We start from the raw sequence: 15106 nt of genomic DNA on the forward strand, positions 1-15106 counted from the left end.
AGTTACGCGGCACTGGGCCCACGCCTGTTGACCCGTTTCAAGCACCTTACACACACACACAAACACACAAACATAAACAGCAGTGCAGACTCAGCACTTCAGTAACTGAAGACACAGACAAGGCCCTCGCTCTGCTGTCACCTCCAGCCCCATCCTTCTCCACAGCAGAAGCTGGGCCCAGGCTCCCAGGTGCCCCCACTAGCCCACTGCATACACCTCCTGCCCAGGTCAAGTTTGGTGAGGAGCTGAGCAGGGGGCAGGGCAGACAGGCCACCCCATGGATCTCTGCCTCAGGGCACCAGAGAACTAACCCAGACCCTTGGCCCAGGCTGTGTCCCTCAGCACTGGGAACCAAACCAGGCCAAGGCTGAGTCTCAGAAAACACTGAACACATGAAGGAAGGAGAGATGGTTCTCCCACAGGACTTGGTGAGCAGAGGGCTGGGAGGAGCCTCAGTCAGGACTTTGAAAATGTTCCTCAGGCCTAAGGCATCTGCACCCTAATCCCCACCCCACCCTGAGGAGACAACTGGGGACCATCCTGTGAGGGAGGGACCTGCCTCCTCAGGACCGCTGCTGGCTCAGCCACACCCACCAACTCCCCCTGGCAACAGGGCTCAAAGTCATAGGGCAGGTGAGGGGCAGGGTGTGGCCACCTGGGACACTGGGAGGGACATGGAGACTTTTATAGCAGGGACAAAGTCTATCTAGATTTAAGCCCGGGCAGCTGGTGCTGTAGCTGGTACCTGGTGTCCCAGCCTTGCCTGAGACCCAGCCTCCCCAGGTCCCATCCTGACTGCCCTCCACCATCACACAGCCATGCAGGGGGCCTGCGTGCTGCTGCTGCTGGGCCTGTGGCTACAGCTCTCCCTTGGCTCCATCCCAGGTAATCAGGCAGCTCCCGGCACCCCCTACTCACAGGGGCGGCCCCAGGATGAGCTGACCTCCACTCTCCCCTTGGGCAGTCGAGGAGGAAGACCCCACCTTCTGGAACCGCCAGGCAGCCCAGGCCCTCGATGTGGCTAAGAAGCTGCAGCCCATCCAGACAGCTGCCAAGAATGTCATCCTCTTCTTGGGGGACGGTGAGTGCGTTAGGCCGGTCCACCCCATCTCCCCACAACCTTGGAACCCAGAGCTGCCGGCTGACCAGGCTGGCCCCGGGGACTTGGACCTGACAGTGTGTACTTTCAGGGATGGGGGTGCCTACAGTGACAGCCACTCGGATCCTAAAGGGGCAGATGAATGGCAAGCTGGGACCTGAGACACTCCTGGCCATGGACCAGTTCCCATACCTGGCTCTGTCCAAGGTAAGGGCCACGTGACCTCAGGGTGGTCTACAGAGGGATGGGTGTGGGCCTAGGGAGCAGGGTAGGGGGGAAAGCCCCAGGAGGGTTGCGGGCTGAGACAGGGGCCGGGGGCTGTGAGGATGGGCCCAGGGCACGGGTCAGGAGCTGAAGGCATCTCTGCCCCCAGACATACAACGTGGACAGACAGGTGCCCGACAGCGCAGGCACGGCCACCGCCTACCTGTGTGGGGTCAAGGGCAACTACAGAACCATCGGTGTAAGTGCAGCCGCCCGCTACAACCAGTGCAACACGACACGTGGCAATGAGGTCACGTCTGTGATGAACCGGGCCAAGAAAGCAGGTGGGCTTGGGGGTCAGCTTCCTGGGCAGGGACAGGCTCAGAGACCTCAGTGGCCCACCGTGACCTCTGCCACCCTCAGGGAAGTCAGTGGGAGTGGTGACCACCACCAGGGTGCAGCATGCCTCCCCAGCCGGGGCCTACGCGCACGTTGTGAACCGTAACTGGTACTCAGACGCCGACCTGCCTGCCGATGCACAGACGGATGGCTGCCAAGACATCGCCACACAACTGGTCTACAACATGGATATTGACGTGCGACATGTTGGGCGCAAGGCGGGGCTGGGCACAGGTGGTGGGGCACACTCTCAACACAGTTCCATGCAACCTCCAGCCCTGGGGTCTTGTGGGGTCTCCATGGGTTTGTGTGTGTGTATGTGTGCTGGAGTGGCACCATGTAGAAGGTGGGGACAGGTTATCCCACAGACCTGGTGGGGGAGGGAGGGGCTGTGTGAGAGGAGTAAAGGGCCAGCCAGGCCCTGAACCCACCTGCCCTAATCTCTGGCCCCAGGTGATCCTGGGTGGAGGCCGAAAGTACATGTTTCCTGAGGGGACCCCAGACCCTGAATACCCAGATGATGCCAGTCAGACTGGAGCCCGGAAGGACAAGCGGAATCTGGTGCAGGAGTGGCAGGCCAAGTACCAGGTGATGGGGGCTCATGGGTGCAGGGGGTATAGCAGGGCCGGGCCTGGGGTATCGGGCTATGGGCTGAGGCCTGGTTCTGTCCCTCCCAGGGAGCCCAGTATGTGTGGAACCGCACGGCGCTCCTGCAGGCGGCCAATGACTCCAGTGTAACACACCTCATGGGTAACGACCCCACCCACCCCCATGGTCCTCCCCAGGATGGGTGCCATGGGCCACCCCCATCCTCAGCTTGAGGGTCACCACTGCTCCCCTTTCCCACAGGCCTCTTTGAGCCAGCAGACATGAAGTATGATGTTCAGCAAGACCACACCAAGGACCCGACCCTGCAGGAGATGACGGAGGTGGCCCTGCAGGTGCTGAGCAGGAATCCCCAGGGCTTCTACCTCTTTGTGGAGGGTGAGTGGCAGCCCCCTGGGGAACAGAGGAGCGATGAGGGCCATCAGGGCAGGTTTGGTATCTTATATGTGACCTTCTTACAGGAGGCCGCATTGACCACGGTCACCATGATAGCAAAGCTTATATGGCGCTGACCGAGGCGGTCATGTTTGACAATGCCATCGCCAAGGCTAACGAGCTCACTAGCGAACTGGACACGCTGATCCTTGTCACTGCAGACCACTCCCATGTCTTCTCTTTTGGTGGCTACACACTGCGTGGGACCTCCATTTTCGGTAAACCCAGGGAGAGTGGCAGGTCCTTGCCCCTAAGTTAGGAGGCACATAGTGCTCTGAGACAGTTCCCTCATCTGTCAAGTGGGGTAATAACAGCAACTGCCCTGCATCACTCTGGTGAGGATTGAATTAGTGAACAGACAAGACCTCCCTGGGTTCGGCACACAGGAGGCACTGCACAGGCTGGGGTCAGTTGATCACGGGGTCCCCTCTTCCCTGCAGGTCTGGCCCCCAGCAAGGCCTCAGACAGCAAGTCCTACACCTCTATCCTCTATGGCAATGGCCCTGGCTACGCGCTTGGCGGGGGCTCGAGGCCCGATGTGAATGACAGCACAAGCGGTAAGTGTAGTGGGTGGGGTGCTGGGAGGTGCTCCCGCCCCCACACTGGCCTGGAACTCGAGGGAGGGGAAGGCTGCCTCTCTTGTAACATTAACTTCCCACCTTCTGGCCAGAGGACCCCTCGTACCGGCAGCAGGCGGCCGTGCCCCTGGCTAGCGAGACCCACGGGGGCGAGGACGTGGCAGTGTTTGCGCGTGGCCCGCAGGCGCACCTGGTGCACGGCGTGCAGGAGGAGACCTTCGTGGCGCACGTCATGGCCTTTGCGGGCTGCCTGGAGCCCTACACCGATTGCAATCTGCCGGCCCCCACCGGCCTCCCGGATGCCGCACACCTGGCGGCCAGCCCGCCTTCGCTGGCGCTGCTGGTCGGGTCGATGCTGCTGCTGCTGGTACCCACCTTGTACTGACCCCCACCAGCTCCAGGTCTTGGGGTTTCCCGCTCTCCTGCCCAAAGTCTCCCAGCGCAGGCCCCACCTGAGCTACCACCTCGGAGTCCCCACCCCGAAGTCCTATCCTAGCGGCCACTCCCGGAGCCCTGACCCAGCCCCACCACCAGAGCTTCACCTTCCAGCAACGAAGGAGCCTCAGCTCACAGCCCTTCATGGCCCAGACCATCCCGGAGGCTGAGGCCCTGATTTCCCCGTGGACCTACTGCCCGACCCCAGCCTCGGTGGCTTGAGATTTTGTGTTCTGCCACCCCAGACCCCTGTAAGGGGGCTCGGACCATCCAGACTCCCCTCACTGCCCACAGCCCAACCTGAGGACCAGGCTAGCAAGGTCCCAGGGGTCCCTGGCCCGGCTGGAGCCCACATCTTGCCTTTCGGGAGACCCTGGGACTCTGGGGTTTCCGGGAGGCGTAGCTTCTTGGAGGCGTGGCTTCAGGTGTGGCTTCTGGAAGGCGTGGTTTCCTAGGAGGCGTGGCTCCCTGTCCTGGAACCCACCCTCGAGCCTCTGGGGCCCAAGGAGACGTCTGGGGCCAAGAGTGCTGGGGGACCCTGGACACAGAATCTTCAGCGGCCCCTCCTAGGAACCCAGTGGTACCATTACAGACAGGAGACAGCGACACAGAGGAGAGGAGACTTGTCCCAGGTCCCTCAGCTACTGTGAGGTGGCCCCGGTGCCCCTTCCAGGCTGGGAGATCCCAGGAGCAGCGGGGGAGCTGGGGGTGGGGACACAGGCCCCTGCCCTCCTGGGAGGGAGGAAGAAACTGTCAAATAAACTGTTCCAAGCGTGATACAGGAGTGATACGTGTGGGAAGAAAAGCCCTTAGCAGGTGGGGGCACAGAGTGTGTGTCTGGGGAGGGGCGTCAGGGTCACATCAGGAGGTCAGGGAGGGGCTGATGAAGGGCTGACATTGAGCAAAGACCAAAAGCAGCACAGAAGGACAGCGGTTCATGGCCAGGTGTGGTCAGCAGGGGGACCTATTTGGGGGATCCTGACGGGTAAAGAGCGTCAAAGCTGAGGGAATGGGAGGGTGGGGGAGGAGCTGAATTTCAGCCAGAGTGTGGGAGAGGCATGGAAGGCTGTGAGCAGGGACATAACAGGACCAGAAGACTCTAGAAAATATCCTGCTGACTACTGAGGAGAGAAGACTGTTTTCTGTTTCTTTTTTCTGTTGCGGGGTTGTAGGTGGGAGCTGGGAAACCATAGAGCAAGTACAGACTCCTAACATTTCTGACCTCTGTCTGAAAACATTTAGGAGCACCCACTCTGATATAAAAATAACTGAGTATGTGAAAGTGAAAGTGTTAGTCACTCAGTTGTGTCCACCTCTTTTGCGACCCCATGAACTGTAGCCTGCCAGTCTCCTCTGCCCGTGGGATTCTCCAGTCAAGAAAACTGGAGTGGGTTGCCATTTCCTGCTCCAGGGGATCTTCCCTACCCAGGGTTTGAACCCAGGTCTCTTGCATTGCAGACAGATTCTTTACTGTCTGAGTCATGTAACCAACCCCACAGACACATTCCAAAAAATTTTATAGGAGTGAAGACAGCCATATTTTCCAATACATTTTACAAAACTACAAATTTCTTTGTACTTCTACAAAGTTGCAGGGAAAGCATTTTGCTCTCACTAGAAATGTTAATATGACTGAATATGCTTTCTTATTTACTAAAATTTTGATTTCACACTGTAAAACATCAATCTGAAGGCCAGGCTCTCAGGACAGTTTGCTTCAACTCTAGTTTTTAGTGACTGTCACAAACTATGGAGCTGAATGGAAGGAGAGCCTTACTAAATCACTGGACTAGTTTTTACACTCCACCCACAAACTGTGCAAAGGCATTTTGTTACAATGCAGCTTGTGTGGCTTAACCTTGGCTGTTGTCAGTTAGCTGGTCCAACAGACCAAAGGGAAAGAGCTGCTTGTTTATGTTTCATAAATGGGTTCAACTCCCAAGGGAACTCTTCATTTTCAAACCACAAGTTTTAAAAACAGATTATTCTGAAATTCGTGGTGATGGTCACATAACTTTGAATATTCTAAAAAAAACTACAGAATAGTACACTTGAAAAAAGTGAATTTTATGGTACATAAATGAAACCTAACTTACAAAAATAGTTTCTGTTTCCAAGCTTTTAAAAAGTGTGTAGGTCCAGGTGTTGGCACAAAATCATGTCCATGGATACATTTTCAAGCATCATTTCTAAAATCTTTACCATGAAGGGGCAGATGCAGAGAAAGAATGCTTATTTTTTTCAAGCTTATTTTTTAGTGCTTAAGACTGATAGTTGCTGATAAAAGAAATGTTTACATACCAGGTATGGGAAACTCATTCTGGCTTACATGAGTTAACTTGATTTTTGGCCTATCAAACATACTTTGTACATCTAATTTAATTCTTAAGAAAAGGGCACATTGAGTAGGCATAAAGAATGTCCAAGTTAAAAAAAATTTAAAAATTCCTCCCTTTCTGGGACACCAATCCTGGTCCAACCCTGGGACTCCCTTCCCAGCTGCCAAGGCCATACTGACTCTCTTTATGTGCTGATCTGATTTTTTTTTTTAACCTTGAAGGAATGTATCCATGACTTGTTTTATTTCTTTATTCTGACAAGATGTAAAACCATGCTGAAATCCATGCCTCTCCAGAACAGTTTCTTCCAGACAGCAGGCTGTCTTCCAGGTTATAGTCCTCAGTTTGGCTCAAATAAAACTCTTTACAATTCCTGTTCACAGTATGGATTGTTTATAGATTATTTTCGTCAACATGCTTGTCATCTAGAGAAATATCAGCACACTGACCTTTAAGAAGGAAAGGGAGTCAGGAAGAAAGAGGGCAGAAGGACTCAGGCGAGCCCCCTTCAATACTTTGCCATAAAGATGGCTCTTTCTGTGGGGTTAATCTGGAACATTCTCAAGGTCACACTCAACCCCATTACCAAGAATCTATCGTGAAGCTTCTTCCTTACTTGGACAATCTTGGTTTTAGAAAGTGAACACCATCGATGGCTCCTATTGCATTTTATGTGCTCTTGAGGCCTCTAGTTCTTTCCTGCAATGGTTTGATCAGAGATGGATTTTGCAGGTTCTGCTGCCTCTGCAGCTTTTATCACCCAGAATCGTTTTTGTTTTTTGTCTTTAAATCCTTCCCAACTCTTTTCTCCTCCATCCTATGTGCGGTTGAATTTGCACCTCACCACATCTTCTCAAAAGACTTTCAGTCTCAAACGATTCCTGGTCAAGACACAAAAGCAGCGTCATCCCATTCCTCAGTGGATTCAAATGAAAACTGGCAATAAAATCCGGTACAGCTCCAAGAGAAGACATTGGAGGAGAACCAAGCTGGGTCTACAAGAAGCCTCACACAGAAAATGCACACATTTATACTGTATTAAGGTCACCTACACATCAACCAACCAAATCACAATAGTGAGACCATCACTGCTGTCTGAACAGCTCATGGGAGAGACGGAATGCCTGGCTCCTGATGTTTGCTCTTTCCTCACTAGCATTCTATGCAGCTCAGGAATAAATAACTGAAAGCTTTGTCGGAAAAAAATCCTTCCCACTAGCTGTTCCATCAATGGGTGCTCTTGCACTGTTTTCCCCACATGACATTGTTTTTTATTAAACAAAGTATGAACTGTTGGAAATATATCTTCCCTGCCACATCTTTCCTTTAGTGGCTCACACACACACACAAAGTGGTTCGTGTATTTCATTACTGGAACAGAATCCAGCAAATACCTTAAGCTGAGATGTGTAGAAACATCTGTACTCTCAGCCAACTGACTGTATAGCAAACCTCCCACACTGAGTAATTTGCTCTAACACTTTTTCTTCAATCTACAGCAATGTTTTCTCTCCATCTTCCAAAGGTATTTGCTGACAAAGAAATGCCTTTTGGTTTTTCAACATATCATTTTCTGTTCATTGTTTCTGCCATTTTTACTGCAGCAGAAAGAATAAATGTTTGCCTGGTGGTAGGTGTTTTCCGTCTTGTACTATTAGGCAAGAAACTTTAAAAGAGCCTTCCAAATATTTATCATTGCTTAGGGAAATATCAAAAAGTGCTAGGTAGAACAGCACATCACTTTAAACATCACGGGGAAAAAAACTGTGGGGGGTTGTCTTCATGTCCTGAAAGCTAAGGTTTTAAATGCCTTGCAAACCAGGGAGGTTCATGCTGTTATTGAAAATATCTCAAGGTGCCCCCAGAGCAAACCAACGATGATGGAGGTGGGGGTGCTTCAAACAGTTTGGTTTTGTTTAATGTTTTATGTTTGGGGCTGACTTCCCGTCAGCTCTGTATCATGGGTGATGAGCATGTCTCAGAAGGGAGGAAGTAGCAACCACTTAACCTGGTATGGATTACAGGTATTATTTGCAGTCTCTTTACAAGAAATCTTTGTAAGCCCACTTGATTGCTTGGGAGGAATCATTTGTTTAAAACTACGATAGATCATATAATCTATAGGTCTACTTAGCTAGACACTCTCAACTTACTCAGTCTCAATCCAACAGAAGTGAGCAAATGAGGAAGGAACACTGCATCAGCCCCCTGCCTGCAGTGCCCACATTCTCTTCCCCAGGACACCTGACAGCCATGCTGGAGGGTGGATGCCTGGTCAAAACCATTGCATATAGAGAAGAGATAGAGAACTTTTTTTTTTGACTGCACAGCATGTGGGATCTTAGTTCCCCAACCAGGAATCAAACCTGTGCCCCATGTAGTGGAAATGCAGAGTCCTAACCACTGGCCTGCCAGGGAAGTCCCCAAATAGAAAATTTTATTTGAGCCAAGTGAAGATTATAACCCAGTAGGAAGTTTTTCAGAAAACTCAAAGGACTGCTCCCACACATTTTTAAAATAAAAAATTATACATTAAGAGGAGACAGCCATATTTTACACAAAGTTCACCTAAAAATACAGAGTCCAGACAAGCACATACCTGGTGAGCAACAGGTCCCAGGATGCCTTATGGGATTGAGGAAGAAATGTAACGTACTAAGGAGTTACGCTGCCTGTGTCAGAAAAAATAAAAAACAACACTGATCTTCATGATAGAGCAGGCATTCACAGCTTCAAGAAGTTCGGCTTCATGTATAATGCAGGTGCAGGCTGCACGCTAGGGAAGGCCCACTGCGAGCAGGGAGTGCATTATGCTCACATTGCCTTATCCTGCCCCAAACATAAATTTTACTCCATCAGGATGAAGGTTCCAGGATGGAGTGAAAGTGAAAGTCGCTCAGTCATGTCTGCCTCTCTGCAACCCCATGGACTATAGAGTCCATGGAATTCTCCAGGCTAGAATACTGGCGTTGGTAGCCTTTCCCTTCTCCAGAGGTTCTTCCAAACCCAGGGATCGAACCCAGGTCTCCTGCATTGCAGGCAGATTCTTTACCAGCCAAACCATCAGGGAAACCAGGGCTGATGCCCAGGTTTGTGGCAAGGCTGGAGTGAGATAAAGCCTGGGAGAGCCGGACACACATTAGGCACTCTGGAAGGCCTGATGTCCCTTCAACCAACCAGCCAAGATCTGAGTGGGAGACCAGCCGTCCTTGGGCCCCAGACAGAACTCTCTCTTTAAAAAAAAAAATTTATTTGGCTGTGTTGGGTTGGCTCTTACAGAATGGGCTCAGTAGTTGCAGGATGTGGGCTTAGTTGTCCCTCAGCAGCAAATGGGATCTTAGTTCCCCAACCACGGATCCAACCTACATCCCTTGCACTGCAAAGTGATTCTTAACCACTGGACCACAAGAGAAGTCCCCCAGACAGGACTCTTAGGACAAACAACTCCCCATGACTACAGGTGCATCACTCCCTGCAGAGTTAAAACTGGGCTCTAGGGGGCGCCCCAGGTTCAGTCCCAGCCAGACCTGTAGCACAGCCCATCCCTGGCTCCTGGAGTCCCTCCTTCCCCCCACTCCACCCCCACTCCTGGTCCCTGAACCAAGCCCAGCCGGGCTCTGGCAACCACACAGATGCTTCCTGATGGGTAGGCACAAGTGCTGCCTGGAAATCTTGGGAGACCTCAGATGAGATGACCTTCATCCTGACCTTGTGGCTGATGCAGCCATCTGAGGCTGTGACCCCCCTGCTTTCAGACCCAGGTCTCCCCACCTGCTCAGCGTCTGCATGACCAGCCGTTGTCCCTTCCAGGATGCCTCCCCCATCCCTGTCTCCGGTAGGGGTGGGGTCGGGGGTCCAGAGACCTGCAGGAAGCTGAGTCATATTCTTAGTCGCATCCTCTGATCTAAAGCGACCCAGGGCCTGCTTTCTCCAGGTGAACAGAGCTTCAGGGTTGCCCCTGAAAACACGCCAGGCCACAGCCCAGAGTCCCCTCAACATGCCCTCACCACCAGGGATGCCCAACCTGTGCCAATGTGCCTGGCACGGTGCCCGGGAGCCAGTTGTGTCTCTCTGGAGCCACCCCTCAGGGACGAAACAGCCCCCCCCCCATCCAGATGTTGAGGCCACCGTCCACCTCAGTAGGGAGCATCCAGCTCTTTGCCGGTTCTGGCCCTTTCCCCCTTTTATGTCCCCAGTAAGAAGTGCTTTTACTAGTCATAAACACACAATGGAACTCCTATTTGTAAGAATTAAAGACATGTCACTCATTTTTTTTTTCCTGCATGAAGACAGGTTATTTATTGGTGAGATAATTAGAAAAGCTCACCAGATGTCCTGGTTCCTGGTCATCAGCAGCAGAGCACCCCCTCAGCCCCCACCCCAGCTGGGGCTCCTGGAGTGACAGGAAACTCGTCACCTTCAGACCTCTGTCAGTGGTGACCGCCATGGTCTGGTCCCATGGGAAGCTAGGAGGGTTTTTTATTATTATTTACACAAAGTAGACAAGGAGAGACACGGCTTTGCAGCACCACGGGACCGTGGCTTGGGGATCTGAGCTGCCTGTCGCCCAGTGAATTGGCCTGAGCGGCAGCCAGAGGCTCACAGGTCCGGGCCCAGCTGAGGTCGGGGGGCCAGGCGCCATGTCCTTTTCCTCTGACCTGGTGAGCTCATGCTGGCCTGCAGCCCAGCTGCAGGGCTGCTCAGAGGGCTGGACCTGAGGGATGGGCGGTGTGTCCCCGCAGCCCCTGCAGTGGGCGCCCCCCACCCTGTGCAGGAAGGCAGGGAGCTTGGGGAGGAGGGAGGCATCCACTGGCCTGGCTGGGCCGGGCCCTTGTTGAGGACAGTGGGCCACAGGGCAGAGAAGGATTGAAGGACACCCCCATACTAGTGTGGGGGGACCCTCAGTGGAACCTGAGGGTCAGTGCCTCAAAGGTGGGCTGTAACCGAGTGAGGGCTGAGGACCCCACCAGGGCCAACAAAGAGGCCCCAAATGAGCCACAAGCCACGTCCCACAAACACACACACTGGTGTTAGGTCTGCAGGGTTAGGAGCCTGGGGTCCCCTTGACCACACAGGGCTGAGACCCACCAGGGGTGGAGGCCTGATCCCATGACAGCTCTGCAGGACAGAACAGAGTGCAACTAGCTTTCCCCAAAGGAGAGGGGGCCTCGGGACGTGGTATCCCTGCCCCCAGTGGTTTTCAAGGTGAGGACCTCTGCCCTGCCCAGCCTCAGGGTGAAGTCCACGCTGCCAGAGTCCTGCTCAGCCACATGCTGTCCAAATTCAGGGTCTCCTTCAGGAAAATGGAGCCTGCAGAGCAAGGACTTCTAGGGGGAGGATGGGCTGAGAGTCATACTGCTCTGAAACCTTCAATAAACCCAAGAAGGAATTATAAATAACGTGCTTGGAGGCCTGCATTTTTCTGTAAAATGTTCCCAAGAACCGCCTCACGTAGTCACCTGCTGTGCAGTGACAGGTACCCTGGAGGCTGCCTGGCTCCAAAGCAGAAAATGTCTCTGTTATCCAGGAGGCTCTCTGGGACCCCCGCAGGCTGGGGTGGAGGCTGAGGTGTCTTGTGACCCCTCGCAAGTCAAGTCGAGCCAGCAGGGGAAACGCCATTGACTCTTTGTGACCCCATGGACTATAGCCTACCAGGTTCCTCCATTCATGGGATTTTTCAGGCAAGAATACTGGAGTGGGTTGCCATTTCCTTCTCCAGGAGATCTTCCTGACCCAGGGATTGAACTGAGGTCTCCTGCATGATAGGCAGTTGCTTTACCGTCTGAACCATCAGGGAAGTCCAAGGAGTGGGAGACGGCGCAATTCACTCCCTTCTACAGTCTCTCCTCAGACGTGGGCTTAGGGGCTGGAGGATACAACTGCCAGGGTCCTGCTCAGTGATGACCCCTCTAGATTCAAGTCCAAGCTCCTACACAGGTGGACAGGGGAGACAGAGGAGGAAGCTGGACTCTGGAGCTCTGTGCTCTGCCCTGTTCTGTCCTGTCCTGTGGCAGAGTGGCCCAGGAGTGGCCTCGGGAGCCCAGCACTCAGCCCCTGGACAGGCCTGGAGCTGGCAGGGGGACTGGGAAATTGCTCTCTTTATTGTACCGAGGGAAAGTGGGGTCCTCAAGCCAATTTAGGGGAGGGGTGAGGTGCCCTGAGGGCTTCCCAGGTGGCACTAGTGGTAAAGAACCCATCTGCCAATGCAGGAGACATAAGAGATGCAAGTTTGATCCCTAGGTGGGAAAGAGCCCCTGGAGGAGGGCATGGCAACCCACTCCAGTATTCATGCTTGGAAAATCCCAAGGACAGAGGAGCCTGGTGGGCTATGGTCCATAGGGTCGCAAAGAGTCGGACACAGCTGAACTGACTTAGCACGCACGCACGCACGCAAGGTGCCCTGAAGGTGAGAGAAGGAGGCAGCGAAAGGGGGCCTCCAGCAACCAGCCCTTCCGTGAGGTCTCTGACTCCACCTGCTCCCTGGGGAGGGAAGGATTCAGGGTGCTGCCCAACATGGGGGTACGGAGGTGGGGACGTGAGGAGGAACTCAACCCCCCAGAGAACCCTGCAGAGGTATTTGCTCATGGAGGACACTGGGATTCCTAGCCTGTCTGGAACATGGGCTCTAGCCATTTAAAAATATTGCTTCTAGGGCTCCTCATGGGCTGAGGAGCTTGGAGTCCCTGGGTGGACATCTGGGTCTGCATACAAGCAATCACACAGGTGGCAGAAACTTGAATGTGGGCTCCACTGAATTTGTTGGAAAGGCCTGGGGGGCAGGGCTGCTCGGGGACACCTCAATGGCCCTGAGGACTCAGCTTGGGGCTCTCACTGCTGGGGCCGCAGCTGTACAGTCTTGGGATGGTGGAGGAGCCCATGTCTGGACAGCACAGGTGGGCCCGCCCCTCACCCACAGCCCTGCGTCCACCAGTGATGCCCCTGGGCCTGGAGAGGGTGAGGCACTGGCCAAGGTCAGGCAGGAGTGACCCCCGGGGCTCAAGGCTGGGCCTCACAGCTGCAGAGGGCAGAACCGTGAGGCCTGACACACTAGGGCACACAGGTGGATGCCTGGAAGCTTCAGCGCAGTTATAAACCATCCCCCGGCTCCTTTATTTCCCTGCTGTTACATGCTTAGTCGCAGATTGCTTTCTGTCATCCCAATGAGCTCTGCTCAGAGGATCCCTGCTGTGGGCCAAGCCGTCCTCCTCCTCAGGGAGGGATGGAGCCAGCCTTGCGACAAGCTGCCCCGTGGCGACTTCTAGAATCACTGCACAACTGGAAGAACCTTCACCACAGTGCTTGAGCCCCTCAGCCAACACAAGGGAAACAGGCCAAGTAGGCAGCTGTGCTGAGCTGGGTCAGCATCACGGCCAGTGGCTCCTCAGCTGGACTGCAGGTACAGGGCCTGGTGGACAGTGAAGTGGCTGCCTCTATGCTATGTGCTTGGTTTCCTAACAGAACTCATCGAGGGGAGATGCTGAGGGTAGGATGGACATCCGGAGCTCAAGAGGACCCAGCAACCAAGACGCGTCCATCAGCCAACACGAGCAGTGTGACCCTGGGCAGAGCACCTGACTCCCCTCAGTTTCCCCCTCTGTAAAAGGGGCTGCCTCTGTCCTCCGTCCTCCGTCCACTTCACTGGGTTGCAACGAGGATGCTCTTAGGATCTGTCTGGAAAAGCAGTCTGGGAACCAGTGGGTGACACCCACGTCACAACTGTGCCCTGCAGGGTCACCCTGTAGCTTTGAGGTCCTTGGCTATCTAAGTTTCATGGTCCCTGAGGGCTAGGGTGGGGGTGGGGGTGGGCTTCCCAATGCAGGAAATGTAAGTGCCATGGGTTCGATCTCTGGGTCAGGAAGATCCCCTGAAGGAAGGCATGGCAACCCACTCCAGTATTCTTGCCTGGAGAATCCCATGGGCGGAGGAGCCTGGCGGGCTACAATCCATGGGGTCGCAGAGTCGGACATGACTGAAGCAACTTAGCACAAGGGCCGGGATGTTGTCCTTGGGATACCCTTGGCTTGTGATCCCTGTGACCGTTGGTCTCCCTCCGTCCTCCTGGAAAGGTGCAAAGAGCCTGCAGCCCCAGGTAGCAGTGACATCATCGCTGTGAGCCCAGCAGGAATCCATCAGGTTGAGGGGGTCTCCAGTGGCCTCATGGCCTGTTGTCCGCAACCCTGCCAGGAGGGTGGGTGGTCCCCCCGGGACACAACTGGGCATGAGGGCCCTGGCCAGCAGCTGGGACCCTCAGGCTTCCCAGCTTCCAGCTCAGGACCAGCCTGGAGGCCAGGAACCCCAAGTCTTATCCCAGGGGCCCACCTTCCCCTATAAGCCCAACCCCACTGGCCCTCTCAGCTGGGTACAGATGGAAGAGGAGGAACTTGGCCCCAGGAGTACCTGGGCTTTACAGCACTTCCTGTTGGAGTCTCACCCCACTGGCCCCCCTAGCCCCAAAGGCCTCCCCTGTGCTGGCTGGGAGACAGGAAGGATCTGTCTTGGGTGGAGCTGGGCCACTCAGGGAGCCGGGGCGGGGCAAGAGGGGGTGCCCGAGGATCTAGTTTCGAACCAGGATCCCAGGCCAGAGGGAGGGGGTGAAGCATGGCACCAGGAGGTGGGGGGCAGGTCGAGACCGAGAGCTAAACAGTCTTTCTTCCCTCACTTCCCAAAGGACATGGTATGTACGTGGCCAGCCCAGGGGGAAAGAGGCTTCCAGAGGAAACCAAGGAAGATCCATAAACACAGTACCTCTGAGGAGCCCTGAATATGAGGGCCCCCTCACTACCACCACCACCACCACCCAACAGGCAGCTCCCAGCAGGGCTCTGTGCCCTGGACTGATGCCTGCAGCCTCTGTGTGTGAAGAGCCCTGCCCCTCGGGAACTCGGCCACTCCCCCTTCCATGGGGTCTCCTCTTCATTCCTGCCTCTTTTATGTGGACCCCCCTGCACCCTCCTTTGTGGCTCAGTCTGTGTGGTGGGTGTGCCTTCTGTCTTCCCCTCCCCAAGGCTGGG

The 15106-nt window shown here is 54.5% G+C and overlaps 1 protein-coding gene across 1 annotated transcript; it reads left to right on the forward strand.

Annotated features, from left to right (window-relative positions):
- The first annotated feature begins 647 nt into the window (after positions 1-647).
- Positions 648-4531, forward strand: LOC145543609 (intestinal-type alkaline phosphatase). Its single transcript, XM_081585684.1, has 11 exons — positions 648-885; positions 965-1081; positions 1191-1306; positions 1473-1647; positions 1727-1899; positions 2156-2290; positions 2380-2452; positions 2552-2686; positions 2770-2961; positions 3184-3300; positions 3414-4531. Exons 1-11 carry the CDS (start codon positions 819-821, stop codon positions 3704-3706), a joined length of 1593 nt encoding a protein of 530 aa, XP_081441810.1. The 5' UTR covers positions 648-818; the 3' UTR covers positions 3707-4531.
- Positions 4532-15106: the final 10575 nt, after the last annotated feature.

The sequence above is a fragment of the Giraffa tippelskirchi genome, chromosome 3, assembly GCF_054371585.1.
Source record: "Giraffa tippelskirchi isolate mGirTip1 chromosome 3, T2T-mGirTip1v1.2.pri, whole genome shotgun sequence".
In the NCBI taxonomy this organism is placed as follows: domain Eukaryota; kingdom Metazoa; phylum Chordata; class Mammalia; order Artiodactyla; family Giraffidae; genus Giraffa; species Giraffa tippelskirchi.

Bases quoted from the DNA above. Each gene is read 5' to 3' on its own strand.
- LOC145543609 (XM_081585684.1), top strand. From the start codon at position 819: ATGCAGGGGGCCTGCGTGCTGCTGCTGCTGGGCCTGTGGCTACAGCTC. The intron at 886-964 runs GTAATCAGGCAG...CCCCTTGGGCAG, and splicing joins CTCCCTTGGCTCCATCCCAG to TCGAGGAGGAAGACCCCACC. The intron at 2,687-2,769 runs GTGAGTGGCAGC...ACCTTCTTACAG, and splicing joins CTTCTACCTCTTTGTGGAGG to GAGGCCGCATTGACCACGGT.